The sequence below is a fragment of the Delphinus delphis genome, chromosome 19 (genome assembly GCF_949987515.2).
Source record: "Delphinus delphis chromosome 19, mDelDel1.2, whole genome shotgun sequence".
Classification (NCBI taxonomy): domain Eukaryota; kingdom Metazoa; phylum Chordata; class Mammalia; order Artiodactyla; family Delphinidae; genus Delphinus; species Delphinus delphis.
Window position 1 is genome coordinate 29842557 of NC_082701.1, and position 24260 is coordinate 29866816.

Below are 24260 nucleotides of genomic sequence, written 5' to 3' on the forward strand. Positions count from 1 at the left end.
GGGATGGAGAAGGATAGACTGGGAAGGGAACCAAGGGAATCTTATGGGATTCTAGAAATGTTCTATATCTTGATCTGAGTAAATGGCTACCTGGATGTACACATATATTAAAAAAGATATTAAGCTGTACACTTAAGGTTAGTGCTACCACATGTATGCTATGCCTAAATGTTTGTTCAAAAAGCCTTTATTTCTAAGTCCTATGTTTTTTATATTCTGGTACACCACTTAAACCCTGAGGCGGCTTTTTTTTTTTTTGTGGTACGCGGGCCTCTCACTGTTGTGGCTTCTCCCGTTGCGGAGCACAGGCTCCGGACGCGCAGGCTCAGCGGTCATGGCTCACGGGCCCAGCCGCTCCGCGGCATGTGGGATCTTCCCGGACTGGGGCACGAACCCGTGTCCCCTGCATTGGCAGGCGGACTCTCAACCACTGCGCCACCAGGGAAGCCCTAGAAGGCTTTTTGAAGGCAAGTATTGAGAGGAACATCTATCCCCAGCTACCTGTTCCCACCTAGTGAAGGAAAATTCCACTCTAGTCCGCAAGGAGGGAAAAGAATGGAAGGAACACTTTTAACCCTTCTTTATTCCCTCATATACTCCTCCCCATGGGAGCAGAAGCCACGTAGGAGAAAGAGCTGTCCGTCCATCTGTGACTCAGCCCTTCATAGTCCCCTTAATTTGGAGTGGCCCACCCTCAGAAGGAACAAAATTTCTGCTCAGCGCAGCATGCAGGATCTTAGTTCCCTGAGTCCCTTGCAGTGGAAGCACAGAGTCTTAACCACTGGACTGCCAGGGAAGTCCCATACCTCTATCTTTCTGTTGCATGCATTTTATTTCTAAGTTGGTTCCAAAGTTGGGATGGGAAAGTAAGCCTTCTCAAATTTCAATAGCAAGGGCTTTGTAATATACATGTGTAAGAATATTCCGCAAAACAGTGTTCAACAAATATTTATTAAGTTTGAAACGATATGATATTTGTTTCAAAATAGTACAGGTGAGAAGAATGGGCAGGGATACAGATGAAACAACATTGGGCATGAGTTGATAATTAGTTGTATCTGAGTGATAGAGTCTTACTACTTTTGTATATGATTAAAATGTTCCATAATAAAAAGTTCAAAAGATACTTATAGTTGGCTCTTTTTGTTTTGAGGAAAAGGAGTTAGGAAAAATATAAAATAGAGATTCAGAAATCTGAAATAAATTTCCCCACAGTTAATATAATTTTTACTACTAATATTTACATTCAAAGTCTACCTGTTTGTCTTTTATGTCTCCTTTCCATATTAATTTTATTTGTAATTCATTTAAACCTAAGAGCTTAAGCATGCAAGCATTATTAAGATCTTTGATCTACTTTATAAAATTAATAGCCAGTACTAAATAAAATAAAATATTGAAAAGGTGGTCAAGATATTAATAATTAATAGAAGCTAGATACTGTGCTTAGCACTCTATATATTATTTCATTAAAATGCCCACAACCATGGCAAGATTTCTGGCCTCTCCGGAAATAAAATTGGGTAAGATCACATAGCCAACAAGGGGAACTGAATTTCGAGCATAAGCAGTATGACTTCAGATCCCACCCTTTTTACCACTAACTATGCTGCAGTTTCTATGCTTCCATTCATATTTCTCCTTATTTCAGTTTTACAGATAAGTTACTTGTATTGGTCCTTATTTCCATATTCTTACACTTGTTTGTAAAGCTTGAAGATAAATCCCACAATGATAATACCCACAAATTACTTGTTAAGATTCATATGGTGAAAGCCCCGAGAGTAACTAAGGGACTAATTTAAAAGTAGACTAATTTAAAAGTATGCCATTCCTCTCCAAAGAATTATTTGGTGATAGCTCTTCTCTCACGAAATGGTTTGAATTCCTTCTCCTTTCAATTATCATCATATCATTCATAAAGCACACCTGCCGTTAATTTTTCTTTTTCCTCAATAAGCAGGTTAATGCCTGGCTTTGCAAATAACCATTCAACATGTAAACAAAAGTTTGTTAATTAGTTATGAAGTTAATTATGAAATGTGGATGAGGATGAGTATCATAGATTTGACATGCTGTCCTACTATAATTTGTTCATAATTTCTCTGCTTATGTCCCCCTGCCTCCCTCTCCGCCAGTTCTCATTTTTCACTTCTTTGAGAAAGCTTCACTTCCTAATACTATACAAAGCTATATTTCCCAATTTTTCATTCTATATTAACTTTCCTCTCTTAATAGTACCTCATAATTACTTTGTGATTGGTTAATTTCTGTTAGGATAGGAAAAGTAAAGGAAACATTCTCTTTTGTATCTTTAACTAGATTTAAATGCTGTAAAGGAAAGAAATGTCTGGTCAGCTTCCTTTTTACCTCCCAAATGTTTTATATACCAATAAACATTCAACAAACATTGTACACTTGTTTTACAGTTATCCTCCAATGACCACTATCATTAACATCTTTTGTATACATGCTATATGTGTGTGTGTGTGTGATGTTTATAAAACCAATGACAAATATGACAATGTGCACCAGCCACAAAAGAACAACTTCCAAATTAAAATTTTTCTGATATTGGAAAAGATAGCTTAGTGCAAATAAAACATATTTTAATGTTTGAAGACATAACCTTATATCAACTTAAAATGGAGTTGTTATTCAGTAAATCAAGCAACAAAGTAAGTTCCTTCTCCACTTCTAAATTCACTTGTTCATTCAACATTTATAGCGCACTTTGGAAACTATATATTTCCATAAGAGCATGAAGAGCTTGTAAGGACTACAGATGGTATATACAAAAGAGCATTTCTCAATATGCGATCCCTGGAACACTGCGGAATTGTTTCTATATTTCAAGGGGAAAATATTAGTGAAATATATATTTGCAGATATAAGAAAAAAATTAAACACATCAATAGCATAGAAGGATGATATTCAAAGTGTATATTGATACAGCGGCAGCATTTACCAACTAACCACCATATGTGTGCTCTTTTCAATAAGTGGTTTTTGCTATCTTGTCATACGTTCAACTTTTTCTATAACGATATTTAATTTTTCTAAGTTTGTAATATGTATAATTTTTTTAATACAGGGAAATATAGATAACACCTGCTTTTACCCTCCCTTTACACACTCATACAAAACCAAAACCAAAATACTTCCAGTGACACTTTGAGACTCAAACTGATGCCTCACTTTCCTCCTTGAGCAAACAAAGTTTAGGACTCAGAAGCAGCCAGTGTCCATGAGCAATATTTACCCTCAAACTTATCACCTCTGAAATCAATCTGGCAAAATGCCCAGATTGTGGCAATACTTTGCCTTGCAATCAAGGGTGAAAGATTAAAAGGTAAGGTGAGGAATTTATCAGTTGATGATTTTTTTTTTAATTCTTTGGCCACCGAACCCTAATAAATGAATCTCTTTTTTAAAAGCCTGTTGCTTAATTCAATTGGCCCATAGAGATAGCTTAGGGAGTATGAAAAAGTTATTTCCCTGCTATCCTAACTCTAGTTAACTCAGTGGGCATTTGAAATATGTGTATATATGGTATGATTCCAAATGTAGTAAAATACGTACTTAAAGGATACACTTCAGGGGACTGCCCTAGTGGTCCAGTAGCTAAGACTCCACGCTCCCAGTGTAGTGCGCCCGGGTTCAATCCCTGGTCAGGGAACTAGATCCCCCATGCCACAACTAAGAGTTCGCATGCCACATCTAAAAGATCCCACACACGGCAACGAAGATCCCACGTACGGCAGCTAAGACCTGACAGCCAAATAAATAAATAAAAATAAATATTAAAAAAAAAAGACATACTTCAAAATGTTAACAGAGATTATGTCTGGATGGTGAGTTTTAGGAACTATTTTTTCTTTTTTAATTTCTATATTTCCCAAGTTTTCTACAATGAATATGAGTTACTTATGCAATTGTAAAAATATTAATAAAATTCATAATTTCATAGAGAAATTATAAAAATAGACTTTGAGAGTATGACTTGCTCTCGATTTAACCCAAAGGGTACATCTTTGGTCCTATTGGTATTTCATCAATACACCGTAGTTACAAAAAGTGTTCTTTGGTCAAATAGATAAAGAAAGACATGGAAAGTATCTAGCACACAATAGATAATTAGCAGACAGCAAGCTATTATTTTAAGTGTATGTTAGGATCTGTACTAGAGGCTAGAGACCCAAGCATTAGTAAAATCTAAAATCTGCCCTTGAGGAACTCATAGTCTAATAAGGGAAGCAGGTATTACAATATAATGTAATACAATGTATGCTTTAATGAGGTAAGAACAAAGCAGGCCTACACCACTTAATTTTTAAAACATTAGAGTATTTTCTACTTTCAAGGACAATCAATCAGTAAAAGGCAAAAGTGTTCATTAAAACTAAGACATTAAGTATAGGGTGATCTCATTTTCTCTCACTCAACTCAAAGTCCTATTGCAAAATACAAATGTGACCCCTTGTATCCATGCTTATATTTCTAAACAATTTTACTGTGTTTAAAGTGCTTTCTGTACACCTAATCCTCATAACAACCCAAAGAGAAGCAAGGTTATATTGCTTCTATAATAATCAAGGCTTATTCCCAAGGTTAACTAGTGATAGGTCCAGAATCTGACTCAGGTGATAGTGCTTTCATAGCAGACATAATATAGTACACATTAAGAGTTTTAAGTTAAAGCAATTCAGACGTATATACTTTATACATATATAATGATCAATGTTTCAATCTTGGAAAGATCATACATCTGGTTTTCATGAAATATCAGGTATTTGCAGTTAGGGCAATAGAGAATTAGCCCAAATGTTCGTGACATGCATGGAAAAGTTTGCACAGATAACACTGATTGCTGTTATCAGTGTCCAAGACAAAAATAAAAAGCAAGCAGAAGCTGACTGCTTCCTAGTCTATTATTTTCCAGAAACTTAGTATCTTGAGTTACAAAGTGTTTTTTAGTAAATATATCCGCTATCACCCTGGATTCAACTGTATTATTTGACATACATACTCAACAAAAGCATATTAAGCACTAACACACAGGAATTTACTACAGTGATTTAGGACTGTAAACGTATTTCAAGCCTACAGAGTTAAGATTATTTCTTCTAAAATAAAATCTAGATCACCCATAACGACCGTTTAGATAGCTTTTTAGAGGACCTAGTTTTGTTTTGGGTTTTTAGTAAGCACACTTTTCTTTTTTTTAAATCAGTAAACACAACTGGCAGAAGGTACTGACTATCTCCCGAGTAGGACTACTACCATCGAAAATACTTCTATGGCAACAACTCAAACACTAAAAGTTGTTTTTTTGGCTGTAGTGGTTGAAGGCACGTTAGTAGTCATATGTCATCCTACAATTTAACTTTGTATCCATTAAAATACAGGTAAACCAAATAAGAAATAACTTGGCATTTAGCTGGTGATAGATCCCTTAAAACCTTTCACACTTTTCATGAGTAGGAGACTAGCATAACCACTGAAGTCACTCTTTAGTACTATGTGTAACTGATTAAATTATACGGATTTTACAGGAGCATGCTAATGTACTTCTGTGATATTTAAAAACTTATTCCTGGGACTTCCCTGGTGGCGCAGTGGTTAAGAATCCGTCTGCTAATGAAGGCGATACGGGTTCGAGCCCTGGTCCGGGAAGATCCCACATGCTGCGGAGCAACTAAGCCTGTGTGCCACAACTACTGAGCCTGCGCTCTAGAGCTCGTGTGCCACAGCTACTGAGCCCACATGCCACAACTACTGAAGCCCGCGCACCTAGAGCCCGTGGTCCACAACAAGAGAAGCCACTGCAATGAGAAGCCTGCGCACCGCGATGAAGCGTAGCTCCCCGCTTGTCGCAACTAGAGAAAGCCCACGGGCAGCAACAAAGACCCAATGCAGCCAATAAATAAATTCATTAAATTAAAAAAACCCCAAAACACAAAAAAAACCCTTATTCCTGGCCAATTCTTGTTAGCAAAGGAGTCATGGTACTAAATCAAATTTTAGACTGTAAACTAGAATTTTACCATTTCAAGTATTAGACTGTAAATTCCAAGCAATTTTAACCTAGTTTAACATTCATCTCTAAAGAACAAGCTAAAATTGATTGAAATAATCCAGTCTCACAACATTTTATACATCATGCGTGAAATGAAATAAAGACATTATTGCACAATAATGAAGAGGCAAAGATTTGGCCTGCTGTCTGGGAAATGAGAGGGTTCATCTACATTCCTTTTGGCAAGACGCTGTTCCAAAAGAAACTTCTTTGTTTTCGTCAAACAATACAGTCCTGTCATTAACTAAATCATCTTTTTGTCTTTGGAAATCCACCGGTCACTGCTGGGGTGCAAGGTGGGGTTGGAAAAAAAAAAAAACAGGTGCGAGGTTTGCAGCTTTGGGAACCAGGACGCTCCAGTTTCTGTCCCAGTCCAGCCCAAGCTATAACCGTGACCTTGGGACGTGTCCCCGGCTCAGGGACTCGGTTTCCCCCTCTTCTCAATTATCATGCTGAGAATGGGGGGATGGAGGGGTGAATTGGGACCGGCCCCCAGGGACTGCAGATGCCCAGGCTGCACCACGCTCCAGGTTCACGCAGTTCCTCAGCCCTGGAAGCAGTTCGCCCCATCTTCCCACAAGCTCAGCCACTGGCTGTCTCGGAACAAGTCTGTTCCCGGTTCCCCACTGCGGGGTACCCCCGGCTCGGCCCGGTGCTCCCCACTTGTGCCTCACTGCTAGGAAGGTAGCTTGCCATCATCCTTCCCTCCTCCGAGAAACCTCCATCTACCTTTCATTCTCACCCTGGTCCTTCCTCCTTCTGAGAACCCCTGACATCGCCGCACTCGAGAGGTCCCCACCTTGGCTCTGTCTCAAGACCCCTTTCCTTCCTTCAGGCGACCTCCCCTCCACACTGCCTTCACCTCCGGGGTAGCCCTCTATCCACACACGCCCATCCTTCCTCAAACTCTCACGTATTTCCACCCGCCTGCCTTTTGCGGAGGACCCTCAGCTCTAGTCGTGCTGGGGCAAGGTGGGGGGCCTCCCCCACCTCCGCCACCTGGTTCTGGGGACCCCTCTCACCTCCGCGGTGAGAGATGTGTTTACTGAGGAATCGTTGCTTCTTTCTCTGGTGCAGCAAGGTCGGGTATTTGAGCAACAAGAAGGAAGTCACCAAGTACCCTCCCAGGGTGGAGAGAAGGTAAAAAGCCGCGGTGGACGACATCTCAGCCACCCTGTGGGAAGTCTCCCACCGCCTGGCCCTCTGAACTCCGCTGAGACGGTCGCAACGGCTGCAGCGGCGGCGGCAGCTGCTGAAGAGGTCTGTTCGCCCCCAGCCGGTGCCAGCGGTGCAGCGCACTTGCCGGCGCCGGCCCAACACGCAGGCGCAGCCGGACTCTGGCAGCCAAGCAACAAAGGGGCTCCGACACGCAGGCGCGCTCAGGCTGCAGGGTATGAGCCGGCGAAGGTCCCAGAGCCCGCTTTTGTCACCTAGCTTTGTGGTCCGACTCGCAGCGCAAGTTGAGTCGAATGCTTGGAAACCCGCCAGTGCCTTCGCCATCACTCGGACCGAAAAGGCTATTCAAGGATAGCCTTCAGGAAGGCCTGACATAATGAGAAAGTTCACATCAAAAAGGGATGATTCCAGGGCGCGTCTTTAGCCCTAGTCGAAGAAATGCAAAGAACTCTTACCGATGGAGGAGTTAAAGCTTACTGAAAACAAATAATAAACACACTCATTTGTCCAGCCAAGGGAGAATTTTCCCTTTTGTCACACATACCATCAAAGGTACTAGTTTATCAGTCAAGTATTTGAGGGATGGTTCCTCTCCTCTCGCATTTTACTGTTAAAATGCAAACCTCATGCCTTGTACGCGATAGGCAGTCAAATGTTTGTTGACTTACAAGTCCGTTTAAAATAAGGAAACGTTGACAAGGTTATAGGTTATAACTTAAAAGTCTTGGGAAGACTGGAAACTAAATTTCCTTTCATCCCACACAAACTACTAATTCTAAGAGCCACATTTAAGTGCAAAAGAATTAACCCAGGGCTGAGGGAGAAATTTTGGCCAGAAAAACAGGTCTCTCACAGAAGTAGAATGCAGAGTGATTATTTAAAATCATGTGATTCTTGACTCTGGCCTTAAGCAAATTTCTTTCTTCTGTTTTCTTATCTGTAAAATGAGGAATTTTTTTACTAAATGATAACTTCCAACTCACACATTCTGTTAATAATGACTTCCCAAAGATTTTACCTTCCTTTAAGAAGAGTAAATAAAATTTGGAGGATTCTTGAAAACAAGGGCCTTCATTAGATTTTAAAAAGTTGCAGAGAAAGACTTTTGCATCCGTTTACCAACACAGTAGTCTTATTTCTTGGTCTAACACCAATATACGCAAAGAAATGATAAAGCCTTTGTAGAAGAGAACTAAGTATAAAAATTTCCACATACAACCAAACTTAAAATTAACAACATTTAAAGGGAACTCACAAGTTGAAAAATACTGCCTTGTTAGGAATTAAGGAAAGTATCTGTTTAGGGCTGTCAAATTATATCCTATAGAGTAGCTGTGCTCATGGTTCTGTTTCCCTTTTCCAAAATCTCTCTTGACAGCAACTTTAAATTTGATGACTACTTTATGATTAGTATAGATATATGTATATGATAAATATTACCAGGAAAAAAAATGTAACTAAGAATATTTAACCTTCAACTATAGAGGCACCAGTGGCGTAGCAGACAGAGCTCTAAATGTAGAACCCATAGATTGATTTATTTATTTACTTTTTGGCCACACTGCACAGCATGTGGGATCTTTGTTCCCCAAACAGGGATGGAACCCACACCTCCCGCACTGAAAGCACGGAGTCTTAAGCACTGGGCTGCCAGGGAAGTCCCTAGAACCCATAGATATAGCTATGCTATTTATAAACTGAGTGACTCTGGGCATATCACTTAGTTTAAGCCTCAGTTTCACATCTGTAAAATGGGGGATAATAATATCTAACCTCAGAGCAGTATTTTGAGGATCTAAGGAAGTAAAATGAAAGCACTGAAAGTATCCTAGGGAATTCCCTGGTGGCCTAGTGGTTAGGATTCAGCAACAAAGTTGGGGAAAGTATACAGAATTATTCAAAATAAGTAACCAAGCAGGAGCACACATGCCTTAGTGCAGGCCCAAGAAAATTAACACCAATGAAAGAACAGGTGAAAGTATAATAGTAGAAAAGCATCTTTTAAAAAATTGCACTTATATGATGAGAGATATCTTCCAAGATGAAGGCCATATTTTGCGGGAAATATATGAGACTCCAAAGTTAATAAGACATTATTTAAGCCAAGAAAGGCAATTAGCACAGGCAATCAATTATCATAGGGGGAAAATGTTGGAAAAGAAAGAGTATCAGAAATCACTGGCCTGGGACTTCCCTGATAGTCCAGGGGTTAAGACTCTGGGCTTCCACTGCATGGGGCATGGGTTCCATCCCTGGTCAGGAAACTAAGATCCTGCATGCTGTGCAGCATGGCCAAAAAAATGTTAAAAATAAGGAAAAATAAAAACTTAAAAAAAAAAGAAATCGGGCTTCCCTGGTGGCACAGTGGTTGAGAGTCCGCCTGCCAATGCAGGGGATACGGGTTCGTGCCCCAGTCGGGGAAGATCCCACATGCCGCAGAGCGGCTGGGCCCGTGAGCCATGGCCTCTGAGCCTGCGTGTCCGGAGCCTGTGCTCCGCAACGGGAGAAGCCACAACAGTGAGAGGCCCGCGTACCGCAAAAAAAAAAAAAAGAAAAAAAAAAAAAAGAAATCACTGGCCTGTTTCATTGAGAAGAGAAAACTGATATCTGGAGAGGTTAAGTAGTTTGCCCAAGACTATACAGCTAGTGGCTGATATAACAACAAGGTCATCAATCTTAACTCAGTTCAAGGGGTTGGAGAAGATAGTACTGATCTTACGAAAAATAAAAGATTTGAAAAATAATCTTGCTCTTCATAGAAGATAGCATTAAGGAAATTTCCACTTAAAAAGTGTCCTTGGAAGCATATCAGAGGTAGCAGATCCAGGATGCGGTATAGTGAAAAGAACATTCATGCTAGTCAAATGTTTCCTTAACCTGTCATTTCAACCCCATCTACAACTGTATTGCCCAAATTATTAGGGTTCTAGATAGCAGATGCAATTGACTAGGAACATAGATCATGGGGACCATAAGGCATTTACCCAAGAGTTCTAAAGGAACCCATAAATTACAGTGTGATACTATGCTAAATAAGAAAACTGCTGCAATAAACAGCTAGTGTGCAGACAGACTGGCAGACTGCCATTAGGATTCTCAACTCTAACAGTGGGAATCTGATACTAGGTTAGAGCATGGTTCAACTTTCTTCAGGGCAATTTAGCAAAATATATCAAAACGTAAAATGTGTATATCCCTTGACCCATCAATCCCAGGCCTAACAGTTTATTCTGCAAAGAAAATTTCACAAGTATTAATAAAAGATGTATGCACCCTGGTATTCCATCGTTCATAGAAGCCCTAAATTTAAAAGAACCTAAATATCAAACAATAAAGGACAGATTATATAATTCATGATAAGGGAAAACAATGCAGCTATTAATAATACATTCATTTATTGACAGGAAAAATGTCTACCATATACTGTAGAGTGAAAAAAAGCAGATTACAGAACAAGACGTATTCTATGATTGCAGTTATGTAAAATTGAATACATATCCACATGTGACTGTCTGCATGAGATGTTTAGAAGGATATTCACTAAAATGTTGCCACTGGTTAGCAGAGAGCATTTAGCAAAGCAGTGGAACTTCAGGTAACTTATTCTTATCTTTGTTTAAAAAAAACCTATGAAACAATAACAGATACAATGACTACATATTCATTTTACAAAAACAACAAAGGTATGTTCAAAACCAAAAATTGTTTTACATGGGATTGTAAACTAAGGAGTCTTGATTTTATATTGAGAAAATAGCCAGGATAATGTAAAGGATAAAAGTCACTCAATACTCGAGACTTCCCTGGTGGTCAAGTGGCTAAGACTCCACGCTCCCAATGCAGGGGGCCTGGGTTCGATCCCTGGTCAGGGAACTAGATCCCACATGCAGCAACTAAGAGTTTGCATGCCTCAACAAAGATCCCACGTGCCGCAACTAAGACCCGGCAGCCAAATAAATAAGTCACTTGATCCTCAAGTACATGTAACTTTGTAGGAGAAAGGAAGTAATAAGCAACTGTGGTCATATAGTCCTCTAAGAGTGTCTACCATATCTCATTTTTCTGACATTAAAAACTCACCCAGGGGACTTCCCTGGTGGTCCAGTGGTAAAGAATCCGCCTTACAATGCAGGGGACGTGGGTTTGATCCCTGGTCAGGGAACTAAGATACCACGCGGGGCAGCTAAGCCCACGTGCCACAACTACTGAGTTCATCTGCCTCAACTAGAGCCCACGTACCGCAAACTACAGAGCCCATGGGCTCTGGAACGCACGCACCACAACTACAGAGAGAGAAAAAACCCACACGCCGCAACAAAAGATCCCACATGCCTCAACGAAGATCCCGCATGCCACAACTAAGATCCAACACAGCCAAAAAAAATAATAAAGTAAATAAATAATAAATCTTAAAAAAAAACCCAAAACTCACCTATTCACAAGTCTTAAGACCAGAATCAAAATATTCAGCTGGAGAAACTGACACGCAGGTTTTATTTTTATATTTTCTAAGAAGGCAGAACATAGGAAGAGTACAGCTTTGAAGTCAGAGTGCTCAATTTAAATTCTGACTTTGTTACTTCCTAGCTATGTGACCTGGGACAAATTATTTAATCACCTCAAGCTTTAATTTCCTGATAAAATGGATGATATCTATCTTGCAGTGCTCTGAGGATTAGAGGCAATGTATACAAAATGCTTACTAAATTACCTAACAAGAGGATATTCAAGAAATAGCTATTATTATTGTGTGCCATTCAGTACACAGTAGCTATTGTTATTTTTATAAATCAGGCTTCTCTAGTTCCATTTTTCTAATTTTTTTCCTGTTCCTTTAAAGTCTTTTTAAATTTTTAATTTAAACTAAGAAACAAAACTCACTGTTTAAGTAGTGCAGGGGAGTCTTAATTTTAAGTAAACCAACGTATGAAACCATTTAAAAAATTAGATTAATGTAATTTACTTTATAAGGTTTATCATAGTAGTCCTTTAAATAGTTAGCACTCTTGAATAAAATATGATTTACTTCCTAAAAATTTTAATTCTATACAACTCTTCAAGGACACATCAAAAGACTTACCAATAAGCCAAAGAATGCCCTTCTGTCCTAGTGATTCTTAAAAAAGAATCAATTTGAAACATTTGCTTATATTTCAAAAAAAAATCTACTAAGCAAAGGACAATGCAAATGCTGCTACAGAAGAAATATAATTTCTTTAAAAAAACCATCACGTTTGAAGTTTGCTGAAATAAGGTTTGTAGGACTAAAGAGAAAGGTAGTAAGCAATACAGACCTGCATAGTCCACATTTCTCTAATGTGACACCCTGTAAACTTATTTATGGATAAAAACAAGCATGAAGAAGTGCTGCAATTGTGTCTTAAGCAAGTTATAAGCACAAATAGCATAAAAATTTTGTATTTACTAAGTAAGTCAGAAGGAGAAAGACAAATACCATATGATATCTTACATGTAAAATCCAACATATGACACAAATGAACTTATTTACAAAACATAAACAGACTCACAGACATAGAAAACAAACTTATGGCTAACAAAGGGGAAAGGGGGTGGGGGAGGAATAAATTAGGAATTTGGTATTAGCAGGTACAAATTAGTATATATAAAATGATAGGGACTTCCTCGGCAGTCCAGTGGATAGGACTCTGTGCTTTCACTGCTGAGGGCCCAGGTTCCACCCCTAGTTGGGGAACTAAGTAAGATCCCACAAGCCGCATGGCATGGCCAATTAAAAAAAAAGATAAACAAGGTCCTACTGTATAGCACCGGGAACTATATTCAATATCCTGTAATAAACCATAATGGAAAAGAACGTGAAAAAGAATATGCATATATAGGGACTTTACTGGTGGTCCAGTGGTTAAGAATCTGCCTTCCAATGCAGGGGACGCGGATCTGACCCCGGTCCGGGAACTAAGATCCCACATGTCGCTGGGCAACTAAGCCTGTGCACCGCAACTACTGAGCCCGTGCACTCTGGAGCCCGCGCACCGCAACACAGCCCAGCACAGCCAAATAATAAATAAACAAACAAACAAACAGATGGAACAAAATATTATGCACAAAATGAATAAGCTACAAGGGTATATTAAAATAAAAAGAATATGTATATATATACGTATAACTGAATCACTGTGCTGTGTGCCAGGAACTAACACAACACTGTAAATACTTAAACAAAAAAAGTTTTGTATTTAAAAATGCTATAGAAATTCAAATTAAGGTGGCTTCTGTAACCAAATATAATCAAGGAAAATTACTTACTAATTTAAGCAGTAATGTAAAGTTGTTCCATGTAGAATGATATCAAAAAGGAAATAAAGAAAAAAAGACACAGGTTTGCTCTTCTGAAATCTATCTGTTCTCATAAACTACTTTCTTATAGTTCCTCTGACCTACAAGCTTACACAACCTGTTAGTCAAGTCTTAGAGGCTATTAAAAAACAATACAACTATTAGTATATGTCCTACAGAACAGTCTAGCTATATTTCCCAAATGCAACTACCGACGACTATGCTTAATACAAAAGTAATTGTGATTTTTAAAACTGATATAAAAGGAGTGAAAGATATAAAAGAAAAGAATGAAAAATAAGGCTGAGATGAAAGAAGAATATAGACTAACTTTCATATTGGCTCAGATTCTCTTCCTAATTAAACTACAGTAAATAGGCATAAAAATACACCTAATTAAATTACAGTTTTAAATTGGCTGCCAGTTATGTGTTTCTCTATATAGATTTAAAAATCAAAACCTAAGTAAGTAACTGTTTTAAGCTGGTAGCAAGATGTGTTAAACAAATACTACATTTCATGGGACTTCCCTGGTGGCACGGTGGTTAAGAATCCACCTGCCAATGCAGGGGACACAGGTTCGAGCCCTGGTCCAGGAAGATCCTACATGCCGTGGAGCAACTAAGCCAGTGCGCCACAACTACTGAGCCCACGTGCCTAGAGCCCGTGCTCCAAACAAGAGAAGCCACCGTGATGAGAAGCCCATGCACCACAATGAAGAGTAGCCCCCGCTCTCCACAACTAGAGAAAGCCTGCGTGCGGCAACGAAGACCCAACGCAGCCATAAATAAATAAATAAATAAAAACAAATACTACATTTCATATATATTGCAACTAAAATCTCCAATTCTATTTGCTCAGCATTTCAAAATCAATGTGCCCAGGAAAATATAATCAGTTACATTAGAATTCTGGCATATTAACTTATTTTGCACACTTAGCTAATTAGTGATATATCAGTGTCACCATGTTGATGCTGGTGAACGTTAACATCGATATGAATTAATAAAATTTGTATCACTTAGCAAATTGTTTCATAGTATAGCAATTTTCAAAGAATAAAGTATGTACTAATATCCTGGATAAATAAGTTTTAGTTCAGAGAGCATTCATTTAAAATATGGTATCTCATCAGTCCAAGAATAAAATGGTGAGAACAAAACAATGTAACTCAGGTACCAGAACGGTAAGCCAAACAGTAGGACATATTTTTGCAATTAAGTCCTCATACAATTACCAGATAACCTACTGGATCATCTCGTTTTTTTTTTTAAAGATACTGTGGTTTCTGCCTCTCTCTCTCTCTCTCTCCCTTTTCTTTTCTTAAAATGTATTTATTTTTTGGCTGCGTTGGGCCTTCGTTGCTGTGTACGGGCTTTCTCTAGTTGCGGTGAGCAGGGGCTACTCTTCATTGTGGTGCATGGGCTTCTCATTGCGGTGGCTTCTCTTGTTGCAGAGCACAAGCTCTAGGCACGCGGGTTTCAGCAGTTGTGGCTTGCGAGCTCTAGAGCTCAGGCTCAGTAGTTGTGGCGCCCGGGCTTAGTTGCTCTGTGGCATGTGGGATCTTTCTGGACCAGGGCTCAAAACTGTGTCCCCTGCATTGGCAGGTGGATTCTTAACCACTGCGCCACCAGGGAAGCCCTGGATCATCTTGATTTGAAGATAATTTCAGGAGCAGCATTTTAAGGAAAATCCCAGCTAAAACATTTTAGCAATAACAAAGCTTTGACTCAACATGATAATGCAACATTCAGTTATAATAGAAATATGTTTTATTATGGACAGTGAAACAGAAACAAAGAGAGAGTAGAGGTATCAACCATGTATTTCATGTCCTTTTCTAGAATAAACAATGTTTATTAGGAAGCTGTACCCCCATTTACAATAAGTATCAACAATATCATGAAATAGTGGAACAATTACTGTCCAAATACTGAACTCCTGTAACCAAAACACATTTTATGTTCAAGAAAACACAGTATCACACACCAAAAATCACCCCATACACACCAAAACCAAAAATCAGCTCCAGTTTAGGACTGTACTGGCTGGAAAACACTTATTGTGTTACTGCTTTAAGAACCCCACGGAGCACCTTGTAACTCATCAACTGCACATTTTCCTTCGTAGGGAAACAAGGTCCTCTCTCAGTCACGTAGGCATATGGAAATCTCAAAACCCAGAGGCCATCAGGTGGGAGAGTGATTTCTTGTTTTTCTGGGTAGAATACTGGACATGGTGGTGGGCCTGGCTGAACCTGAAAAACACAGGTTATATGATTAATATATTTCAATAAGAAACACCTGAAAGATAAGTGCCTAAACAAAGGATAAGTTCACAGAGCACATAAGATTAAGCAGGTAATGTGTACATTCTTAACTCCAATCATATCTGATATTACATTAAATAATCTCAAATACTATCCTGCTTTTCTACAGATTTTTAACTTCAAGTTCTGCCTCTAACCAGATGACGTGAATTGATGGTGTGAACTGATTAACACACCTACAATCTATTTTTCAAGAAACACAATGTTAGGTAGAAGAGGTATTTAAAATTAAGACCTGTTTAATTAGTTTGATACCCTGTACTTTTTTCATATAATCAAAACAAGCATCGGCATTTTTTGTTTGTCTGGGGACAAAAAGGGTTATATTTCTTACCTGAGGCATTAGTATTATCTGCAAAGGAGCATCAGGAACCACAACAAAAAGCCTCATAAGTTGAGCATAATGTGGTTTTAGCCCTCTACCCTGAGATGATGACAGAATATATAAGGGCATATCACTATTCAGGGCTTTTAAAGCTGATTCCTTGGGCCCACTTCCCATTACTTTCATTACTTTGTCAGGTCCTGAGCACATAAATCTTCGTCCTCGAGAGTCTTCATATTCAAAGCCCACAAATGCTCGCGCTATGTCATCTCGCCGTCTTCCTCTTCCCATTACAACTGCACTTCTCTTTCCAGGAACAGCTTTATTTGGAGCAGGCCAAGAATTTGTGTCTAAGTCTCCTTCATCTTCAGCCCTAGTCCTGATGACAATGTCCCAAGGCATAAGATAGTTTGTTCCTGGAATGAAGCCCTGTTGGTCCAAACCAGTATGAAAGTTATAAGACTTAGCAGGGCCTAGTTTAATCAAAGACCAGCTGGAGAATTTAGGTAGGAGACCTTTGGGGCAATTTGAGTGTAGCATGCCCGGGAGATATTCAACCGTGGATGCCTGCCGATCAACCAAGTTTGGTCTCTTCTCAGTTTTTACTTCTCCTTGACCATGAACTTCTGGATTATCTCCTCCTGCTTGTGGGTCAGCTGGATAGGTACCTAAACTATCTGTGGATTGGCCTAAGCTCAAAGCTAAACTCAGGCTTGTGCTCTCTCCTTGGGTTTGAGGTTCTTTTTCTTTAAGTTTATCAGCATCTGCATCTGGAGGGGCAGGAGATGATTCGTTTTTGGCAGGAGCAGGATCTGGAGTACTTGGTTCAAATACTGGGAAATTGATGTGATCCAATTTTCCACAACATTTTTCTTCCAGAAGCTATGGAGGAAGGAAAAAAACAAACTAATCCTGTGAACCTTTCACTGAAAACAACACATGCTTCACATTAAAAAGCAAGATCAACAGTTAATGGGTAAGCAAATAAGTACATATAAAGAAATTTCCCTTGTTAGATATCACACTGCAAGTCACATTTACTTATCTAGATATTTTGCTCCTGAAAAAGTATATTTTTACTCAAATGGTCGTTAGCAAAAAAAAAATAAAAAATAAAAAAGAGAGAGAGAGAAGAGGAGGAAAAAATGTAGAGTCTACCTGATAAAAGTCATAGTTAGCTGCCTTGATATCAAAGGGATCATCTCGAGGTGCCTGTTTCCTTCCACAGTTACAGGCACCAGTGGATCGAGCTCGGCTATTGTGATACAGCACAGGAGGATTTCTATCAGGCTCTGGTTTTTCTCCTGGAAAATATAAGTCACTATTAATTTTACACACAATGCAGACCCAAATTTATTTTGCATTCAATTGCACCTTAACCCCCAAATTTCTCCAACCAGTTCTTTGGAAATGAGAAGTAAAAAACCACCCAAAACACAAAAACTTGACTACACACATCTAACAGAAGCAAGTGAAAATACATGACATAATACATATTTTTAATCTAAACTTTTAGGGTCTCTAAGTAAATTTTATCATCATCATAGTGCCCATACATTTCACTATATTCATTTCAGTTAAACAAAAGGTAAAAATGTTAATATGAAATTCCTGAAACTTTGTATTATTTAATAGTTCTCATTTACTAATCCCCTAGGGTTCATTCTTTAAATACAAGAACATAATTAGTAGTCATAGCTGATTTTTCTTTTTACAGCAGGAGAAAAAACTTAAATCTGATGTACCTAAATTTCTGCAGGCCCCTCTTTTTAAAAACATAATGAACAAACTCTCTTAAAACAAGAATAAAAACACAGCTCAAAGTTTTGATTTCAAAATACTGAGAAAATTTTGGCCACCTGATTTAGGTAAGGAGTGAAATTTATGTACACAGTGTTGATCAGTTAAACTCCTCTCCTCACAGAGCTGATGGCCATTGCTCCAAAACTTGTAGCAGTCCTCGTGTAACTGCATGGCATATTTGTGAAAGGCTGGACCCCTAGCATGTTGACTGTACACTCGAAGAGCCTGGGCAAGCTGATTCTTATGGACAGTCATTGTGTAATTATGAGGCAAATTTGACTGGTAGGCACTATGGGCCATGGGTAAAGCTTTCTGGCACCGGTTCTCTGAGAATTTTGTGTCAATATCCAAAAACCCTTCCAAGACTTTAATACTGCTTAAAATCTTAGACGTTAGCTCCCCAGTGGGAGAGCCCGGGTCTTCCTCTTTCCCATCGATAGCTACTTCATACAGTTTTGAAGCTGCTGAGATCCACTTCTGATAAGTAGGAAGTTCAAAATGGGAAGGCTGTGGGTTCCTGCCCACACTGTCATCAAAACCTTTCTTGCTTAGTACTAGCTCTACATGCTGCCATAGGAATTCCCGAAGAGTGAAATCCACTAGCTGCCCAGAAGAACTGGAACTGCTAGTGTCAGTGTGGAAAGACAGCTGTTGTCGGCTGTGCTGCCTCATCACCTGGTATCGCCTGGACCCAGAAAGGGGTGCAGGGACCAGCAAAGATTCATGGTCTTTCACAGTACAATGACTCCTAAGTTGGTCCAGCAACATGCCTACTGGGTCCTCCTCCTGGCTTCCAGGAACTATGTACACAAACGCCTGATTGGCCGGCACAGTAAAGAGGCAGTTGATACTCTGATTAGTCAAGACACGACTCTTCCGGAAGATTCTATAAATCTGGTCTTCCAGGGCATGCTGCAGTCTCCTTTTGGGAGAATGCTTCTTGGGCTTCTCTGGATGAGCTGGGTCTTGATTCCGAGGGGGTTCCACCTTGAGTGCTCCATTGAGTTGAAAGAGGAAAAGGAGTCTAGGTGGGCAAGGTCTGCAGTTTAGCTTCCAGTCTTTGCCAACTGGACAATCCTTAATGGCTGTTTTGAGGAGGGGCAGTACTTTCTGTCTCAGTCCATCCAGGGCTCTGAATACTCGATCATAAGTGATGTCAAAGGAACAAGTGGGATGGACCAGAAGCAAGATGTGACAGACGGAGAAAAGGTAAAGGAGACTGAGGCACTGCAGTTTCTCTTGATGCTTCCAGAACTCGTGCGCTTCCGCATGAGGTAAAGGGAGGCCACCTCCAGCTTCCCCGCTCTGAAGGGCCCGACAAGCCCGGAGAAGCTGGGAATTGTCACAGATGGAAGTTAAAAGAAGATACAGAACTTTGCTTTCCTGGTTGTAATAGGCTTGCAGAAGGCTGTAGTCCTGGGAACCTGGCTCAGTTCGGTTCCCTTCCGCGACAGCTACACCTCCCCGAACTGGATCCCCGGACCCGGCGCCAGGGACCCCGGCTCCACCAGCCTCCCCGACGACCCCAGCCTCGGTCCTGATTCCAGGCCCCGAGTCTCCAGGATCTTGGCGGCGAAATAGGGGGAAAACCTGCCGGTCGCACACGGTGTTCACAAGTGAAAACTTCTCGGAATTCAGGCGCAGAGCCGTCTTGCCGAAGATTCCCACCACGCAGATCTCATCCTCCCGCCAAGGAGGCTCCGGTCCGCCAGCCGCGCTCCCACCACCCTCTGTAGGGGACCCCTCGGGACTTTCAGAGCCTGTCCAGGCTGAAGCGCCCATTAAAAGCTCTCTCAAACTGACAGGACCCGCCATGGTGCGGAGACTACTCTAGCGTTCTTCCGGTCCCTCCGGTAAACAGAACCGGCTCTCGTCCAAGTTTGAAATCCCTCCTCCGCTTCTTCAGTTCCTGCTTTCCTTTCACTTTAGGTTCCGCCTCTCGCTTCTCCTGTCATAGTTTTTCACCAAGGTTTTACCTAGTCCTACAGCACAGCTGATTTAAGATTTTCCTTAACCGGAGACTGTAGGAATTGAAATATCAGAAAGACATTTAGAAGCAGTTAGGGTTTTTTTTGTTTGTTCTTCTTGATAGACAAAACGTTTAATGAATGTTAAAAGTTACAAAATCATTTTAGTGAAAAGGAGAGCTGTGTTTGTGACAATCTAAAATGACATTACATGCAAGATAAAGGCAGAAGTAAGTAGTTTTGAAAAGGAATTATATTCACACTGTGCTAGATTTAATTCTTGTCAAATATTTATAGAGCATCTACAACAGGTTTATTGTCCTCACCACATTAACCTCTTAATCCTTTCTACATCGTATTTTCTTTCTGACAAACAACTACTCACCCACCCACTCATCTCACCTCCAACTTTTTTTTCACTACCAGTAGTGATTTTATTTTATTTTTATTGAAGTATAGTTGATTTACAATGTTGCATTAGTTTCAGGTGTACATCAAAGTGATTCAGTTATACATACTTTTTCCTGATGCTTTTCCATAATAGGTTATTACAAGATATTGAGTATAGTTCTCTGTGCTATACAGTAAATCCTTGTTATTTATCTATCTTATATATAGTGCTGTGTATCTCTTAATCCCATACTCCTAATTTACCCCCCCTCCTTTTTTCCCTTTGGTAACCATAAGTTTGTTTTCTATGTCTGAGAGTCTATTTCTGTTTTGTAAATAAGTTCATTTTTGTGTTTTTTTTGGATTCCACATATAAGTGATATAATATTTGTCTTTCTCTATCTGGCTTACTTCACTCAGTATGATAATCTCTAGGTCCATCCATGTTGCTGCAAATGGCAATATTTTATTCTTTTTTATAGCCAAGTAATATTCCATTATGTGTGTGTGTGTATGTCATATATATGTCACATATATATGATATTATATATGCCTCATCTTCTTTATTCATTCATCTGTTGATGGACACTTAGGTTGCTTTCATGTCCTGGCTATTGTAAATAGTGCAATTGGGGTGCATGTATCTTTTCAAATTAGAGTTTTCATCTTTTCCAGGTATGTGCCCAGGAGTGGGATTGCTGGATCATATGGTAAGTCTATTTTTAGTTTTTTTAAAGGAACCTCCATACTATTTTCCATAATGGCTGCACCAATTTACATTTTGACCAACAGTGTAGGAGTGTTTCCTTTTCCCCACATCCTCTGTAGCATTTATTATTTGTAGACTTTTTGATGATGGCCATTCTGACCGGTGAGAGGTGATAACCTCATTGTAGTTTTGGGTTTGCATTTCTCTAATAATTAGCAAGGTCGAGCATCTTGGAAGCAGTTAGTTTGCAGTTCAAGGAATAAAAAAATTCCACAAAAAAGAGTGTCAAATCACTCTTCTAAAAGTAGGAAACTGTTTCACTTTAAGCTCCAGAAACTTGCTATAGAAGGATTAGTCTGCAGCCCAAAGAAGGAGCTTTTTAGAAATGCAGAATCTTAGTCCCCACCCCAGACCTACTAATCAGAACATGAATTTCAATAAATCCTAATGATTTGTACACACTTTATAGTTTGAGAAGCACCACTTTAAAAACATCTTTCAAAGCAAGGTGAACAGATTTCTTTCTTGACTCGTATCAATGGAAAAAAAAAGGCAGGGATTTTCAAAGGTTTATGGAATACAACAACAATAAAATATTATCAAACTCAGAAGAATATATACCAAAATGTTTAAAATGTGTTAGGATTTGTTTAATTTTTTTCTTTACTTCTTGTTTCCCTGCTTTTTAAAAAAATGGATTTTTTTTTAGAGCAGTTTTAGGGTCATAGTGAGATTGAGCACAAAGTACAGAGTTCCCATATACCCTTTGCCCCTACACAGTCATAGGTCCCTTTACTATCAACACTGGGCTGCAGAGTGGTACATCTGTTACAATCTCTGAAACTACTTTGACACATGATTATCACTCCCAAATTCATAGTTTACATTAGGGTTTATTCTTGGTGTTGTGCATTCTGGGTTTGGATATGTATCCACCATTAACGTGTCATATAGAATAGTTTCACTGCGCTAAAAATCCTATGCATTCTACCTATTCATTTCTCCCTTCCCCCAAACTCCTGGCTACCACTGATCTTTTACTGTCTCCACAGTTTTGTCTTTACCAGAACGTCATACAGTTGGAATCATACATACAGTGCATAGCCTTTTCAGATTGGCTCCCTTCACTTAGTAATATGCATTTAAGTTTCTTCCGTGTATTTTATGATTTGCTAGCTCATTTCTTTTTTGTACTGAATAATATTCCATTATCTGGATGTACCACAGTTTATTTACCTATTCACCTACTGAAAGACATCTTAATTGCTTCCAAGTTTTGGAAATTATGAATAAAGCTCCTATAAACGTCTGTAGGCAGGTTTTTGGGTGGACATACTCTTATTTTTATATCTCTATTTTCTAACTTTTCTACAATGAACACTTTCTTCAATGTGTAATATTAAAAAAATTCTTCCTTGAAGAAATGTGGAAAGCCTTAATTCAATGTTTGATTTAGCTGGCTGGAAGTTCAAATAGTTAAGCTTTATTACTTTAAGAAAAATACTCTGGCTTTAAAGTAGAGATGAGATTAATTTGTGTTTAATGAGCTCTTACTTGGATGTCAAAAAATGATCACAATAAAAATCAAACAGATTAGTTACTCTGTGTATGGCTCTGTGCTAAGTCCTTACCAAGAATTATCTCATTTATGCATGATCTCACTTATCTGTGGAATCTAAAAAAAAAAAAACCTAACAGAAACAGAGAACAAAGTGGTGGTTGTCAGATGAGGAGGTGGGTGGGGTAGTGGGGTGGATGAGGGGTAGGAGGGGAATGGATGAAGGTGGTCAAAAAGTACATACTTCCAGTTATAAGGTAAATAAGTTCTGGGGATGTGATGTACTTCGTGGTGACTCTACACAGTGAACAATATTGTATATTTGAAAGTTGCTAAGAGATACATCTTAAAAGTTCTCACCACAGGAAAAATATTATAACTATATAAGGTGACCAAGTTTAACTAAATTTATTGTGGAAATCAGTTTGCAATAGATACATATATCAAACCATTATGTTGTATACCTTAAACAAATACATTATATGTCAATTATATCCCAAGAAAAGTGGTTAGGGGGAAGAATTATCATTTAATTCTCAAAGGAAGGGAGGGGCCCTAAGTCCTGGTGATGGTGTTTTTAATATATTAAGCTGTGTTGGGCTTCCATAAATTCTTCTCAATCAACACTTATTTACTAACAAGAATTTAGAAAGGAGTAGAGGTGGGCTTTCAAATGTATTTTTAAAAATTTTGTTTGTCTATTGGTTTTTACTTGTTCGCTTCTCTACTTCTATATGTCCAGATTCTATCTCTCTTCTAAAAGCCAACTAAGATAAGAAATTGTACCTGTTTATCCACATAAATTATATTGTGATACTCATCATGTAGATTATTTGCTATGTTTAGTATGTGACTTTGCTACTATAATTTTAACAATTCTTTGACTTACAAATCCAGGAAAAAGTGTATATTAATCACATCCATTTGTATAGATTTCCCAAGTAAACAAAATGTTGAGAAACCAAATTGAAAAGACTCTCTATGCAGCTGCTTCCCACTAGCTATCTATTTTACATTTGGTAGTGTATATATGTCAATGCTACTCTCTCACTTCGTTCCAGCTTACCCCTCCCCCCTCCCCATATCCTCAAGTCCATTCTGTAGTAGGTCTGTACCTCCAATAGATGTAAAAAAAAAAAAAAAAAAGAATCTCTAGAAGAAAACAAGAGTAACAACTCTCATACTTTGCTGAAGGGACCATAGATTGATTGGTACAACCACTTGGAAAACCAGTTTGACAGTATCTAGAAAATAGGCATGCTTTATAACCTAGCAGTTCCACTCCTAGATATACACACTAAAGTAACACTTGCATAAATGTACATGTTCAAGAATGTTCAAAATGGCATGCATAGCTCATGATAGCCAAAAACTAGAAACAACCTTAATGTCCAATGACAACAAAATCAATTAATAACTATATTCATACATCAAAAATAAATTATCTATAGCATTGCACAATAATATGGTTGAATCTTAAATGTAGATTGAAAGAAGCTAAAAACAAAAGAATATATAATGTATGATTCTATTTATAGAGTTCAAAAGTGAGCAAAATAAACCATAGCATTTAGGGGTGCATACTTAGAGGGCAAAGCAAAAAAAAAAG

General features: G+C 38.9%; 2 protein-coding genes across 2 annotated transcripts in view; both read right to left on the reverse strand.

Moving 5' to 3' along the window:
• Positions 1–7340, reverse strand: part of GDPD1 (glycerophosphodiester phosphodiesterase domain containing 1) — a 44862-nt gene extending 37522 nt beyond the window's left edge. The window contains exon 1 of the mRNA XM_059998119.1: positions 7102–7340. Within this exon, the coding sequence (XP_059854102.1) occupies positions 7102–7243 (142 nt within the window). The 5' untranslated portion in view covers positions 7244–7340. The remainder of the gene's footprint in view (positions 1–7101) is intronic.
• Positions 7341–15324: 7984 nt separating this feature from the next.
• Positions 15325–19842, reverse strand: SMG8 (SMG8 nonsense mediated mRNA decay factor). Its single transcript, XM_059996334.1, has 4 exons — positions 18084–19842; positions 17383–17528; positions 16234–17106; positions 15325–15827 (listed from the first exon to the last, which is right to left on the reverse strand). The coding sequence occupies exons 1-4, from the start codon at positions 19840–19842 to the stop codon at positions 15630–15632; spliced, it is 2976 nt and encodes a 991-aa protein (XP_059852317.1). The 3' UTR covers positions 15325–15629.
• Between the last annotated feature and the right edge of the window lie 4418 nt (positions 19843–24260).

Coding starts and splice junctions, on each gene's coding strand:
- SMG8 (XM_059996334.1), bottom strand. CDS start 19,842: ATGGCGGGTCCTGTCAGTTTGAGAGAGCTTTTAATGGGCGCTTCAGCC. Junction 17,529..18,083: donor TCACTCCTTACCTAAATCAG/GTGGCCAAAATT, acceptor TATATTTTCCAG/GAGAAAAACCAGAGCCTGAT. Junction 15,828..16,233: donor AGATAATACTAATGCCTCAG/GTAAGAAATATA, acceptor TGTGTTTTTCAG/GTTCAGCCAGGCCCACCACC.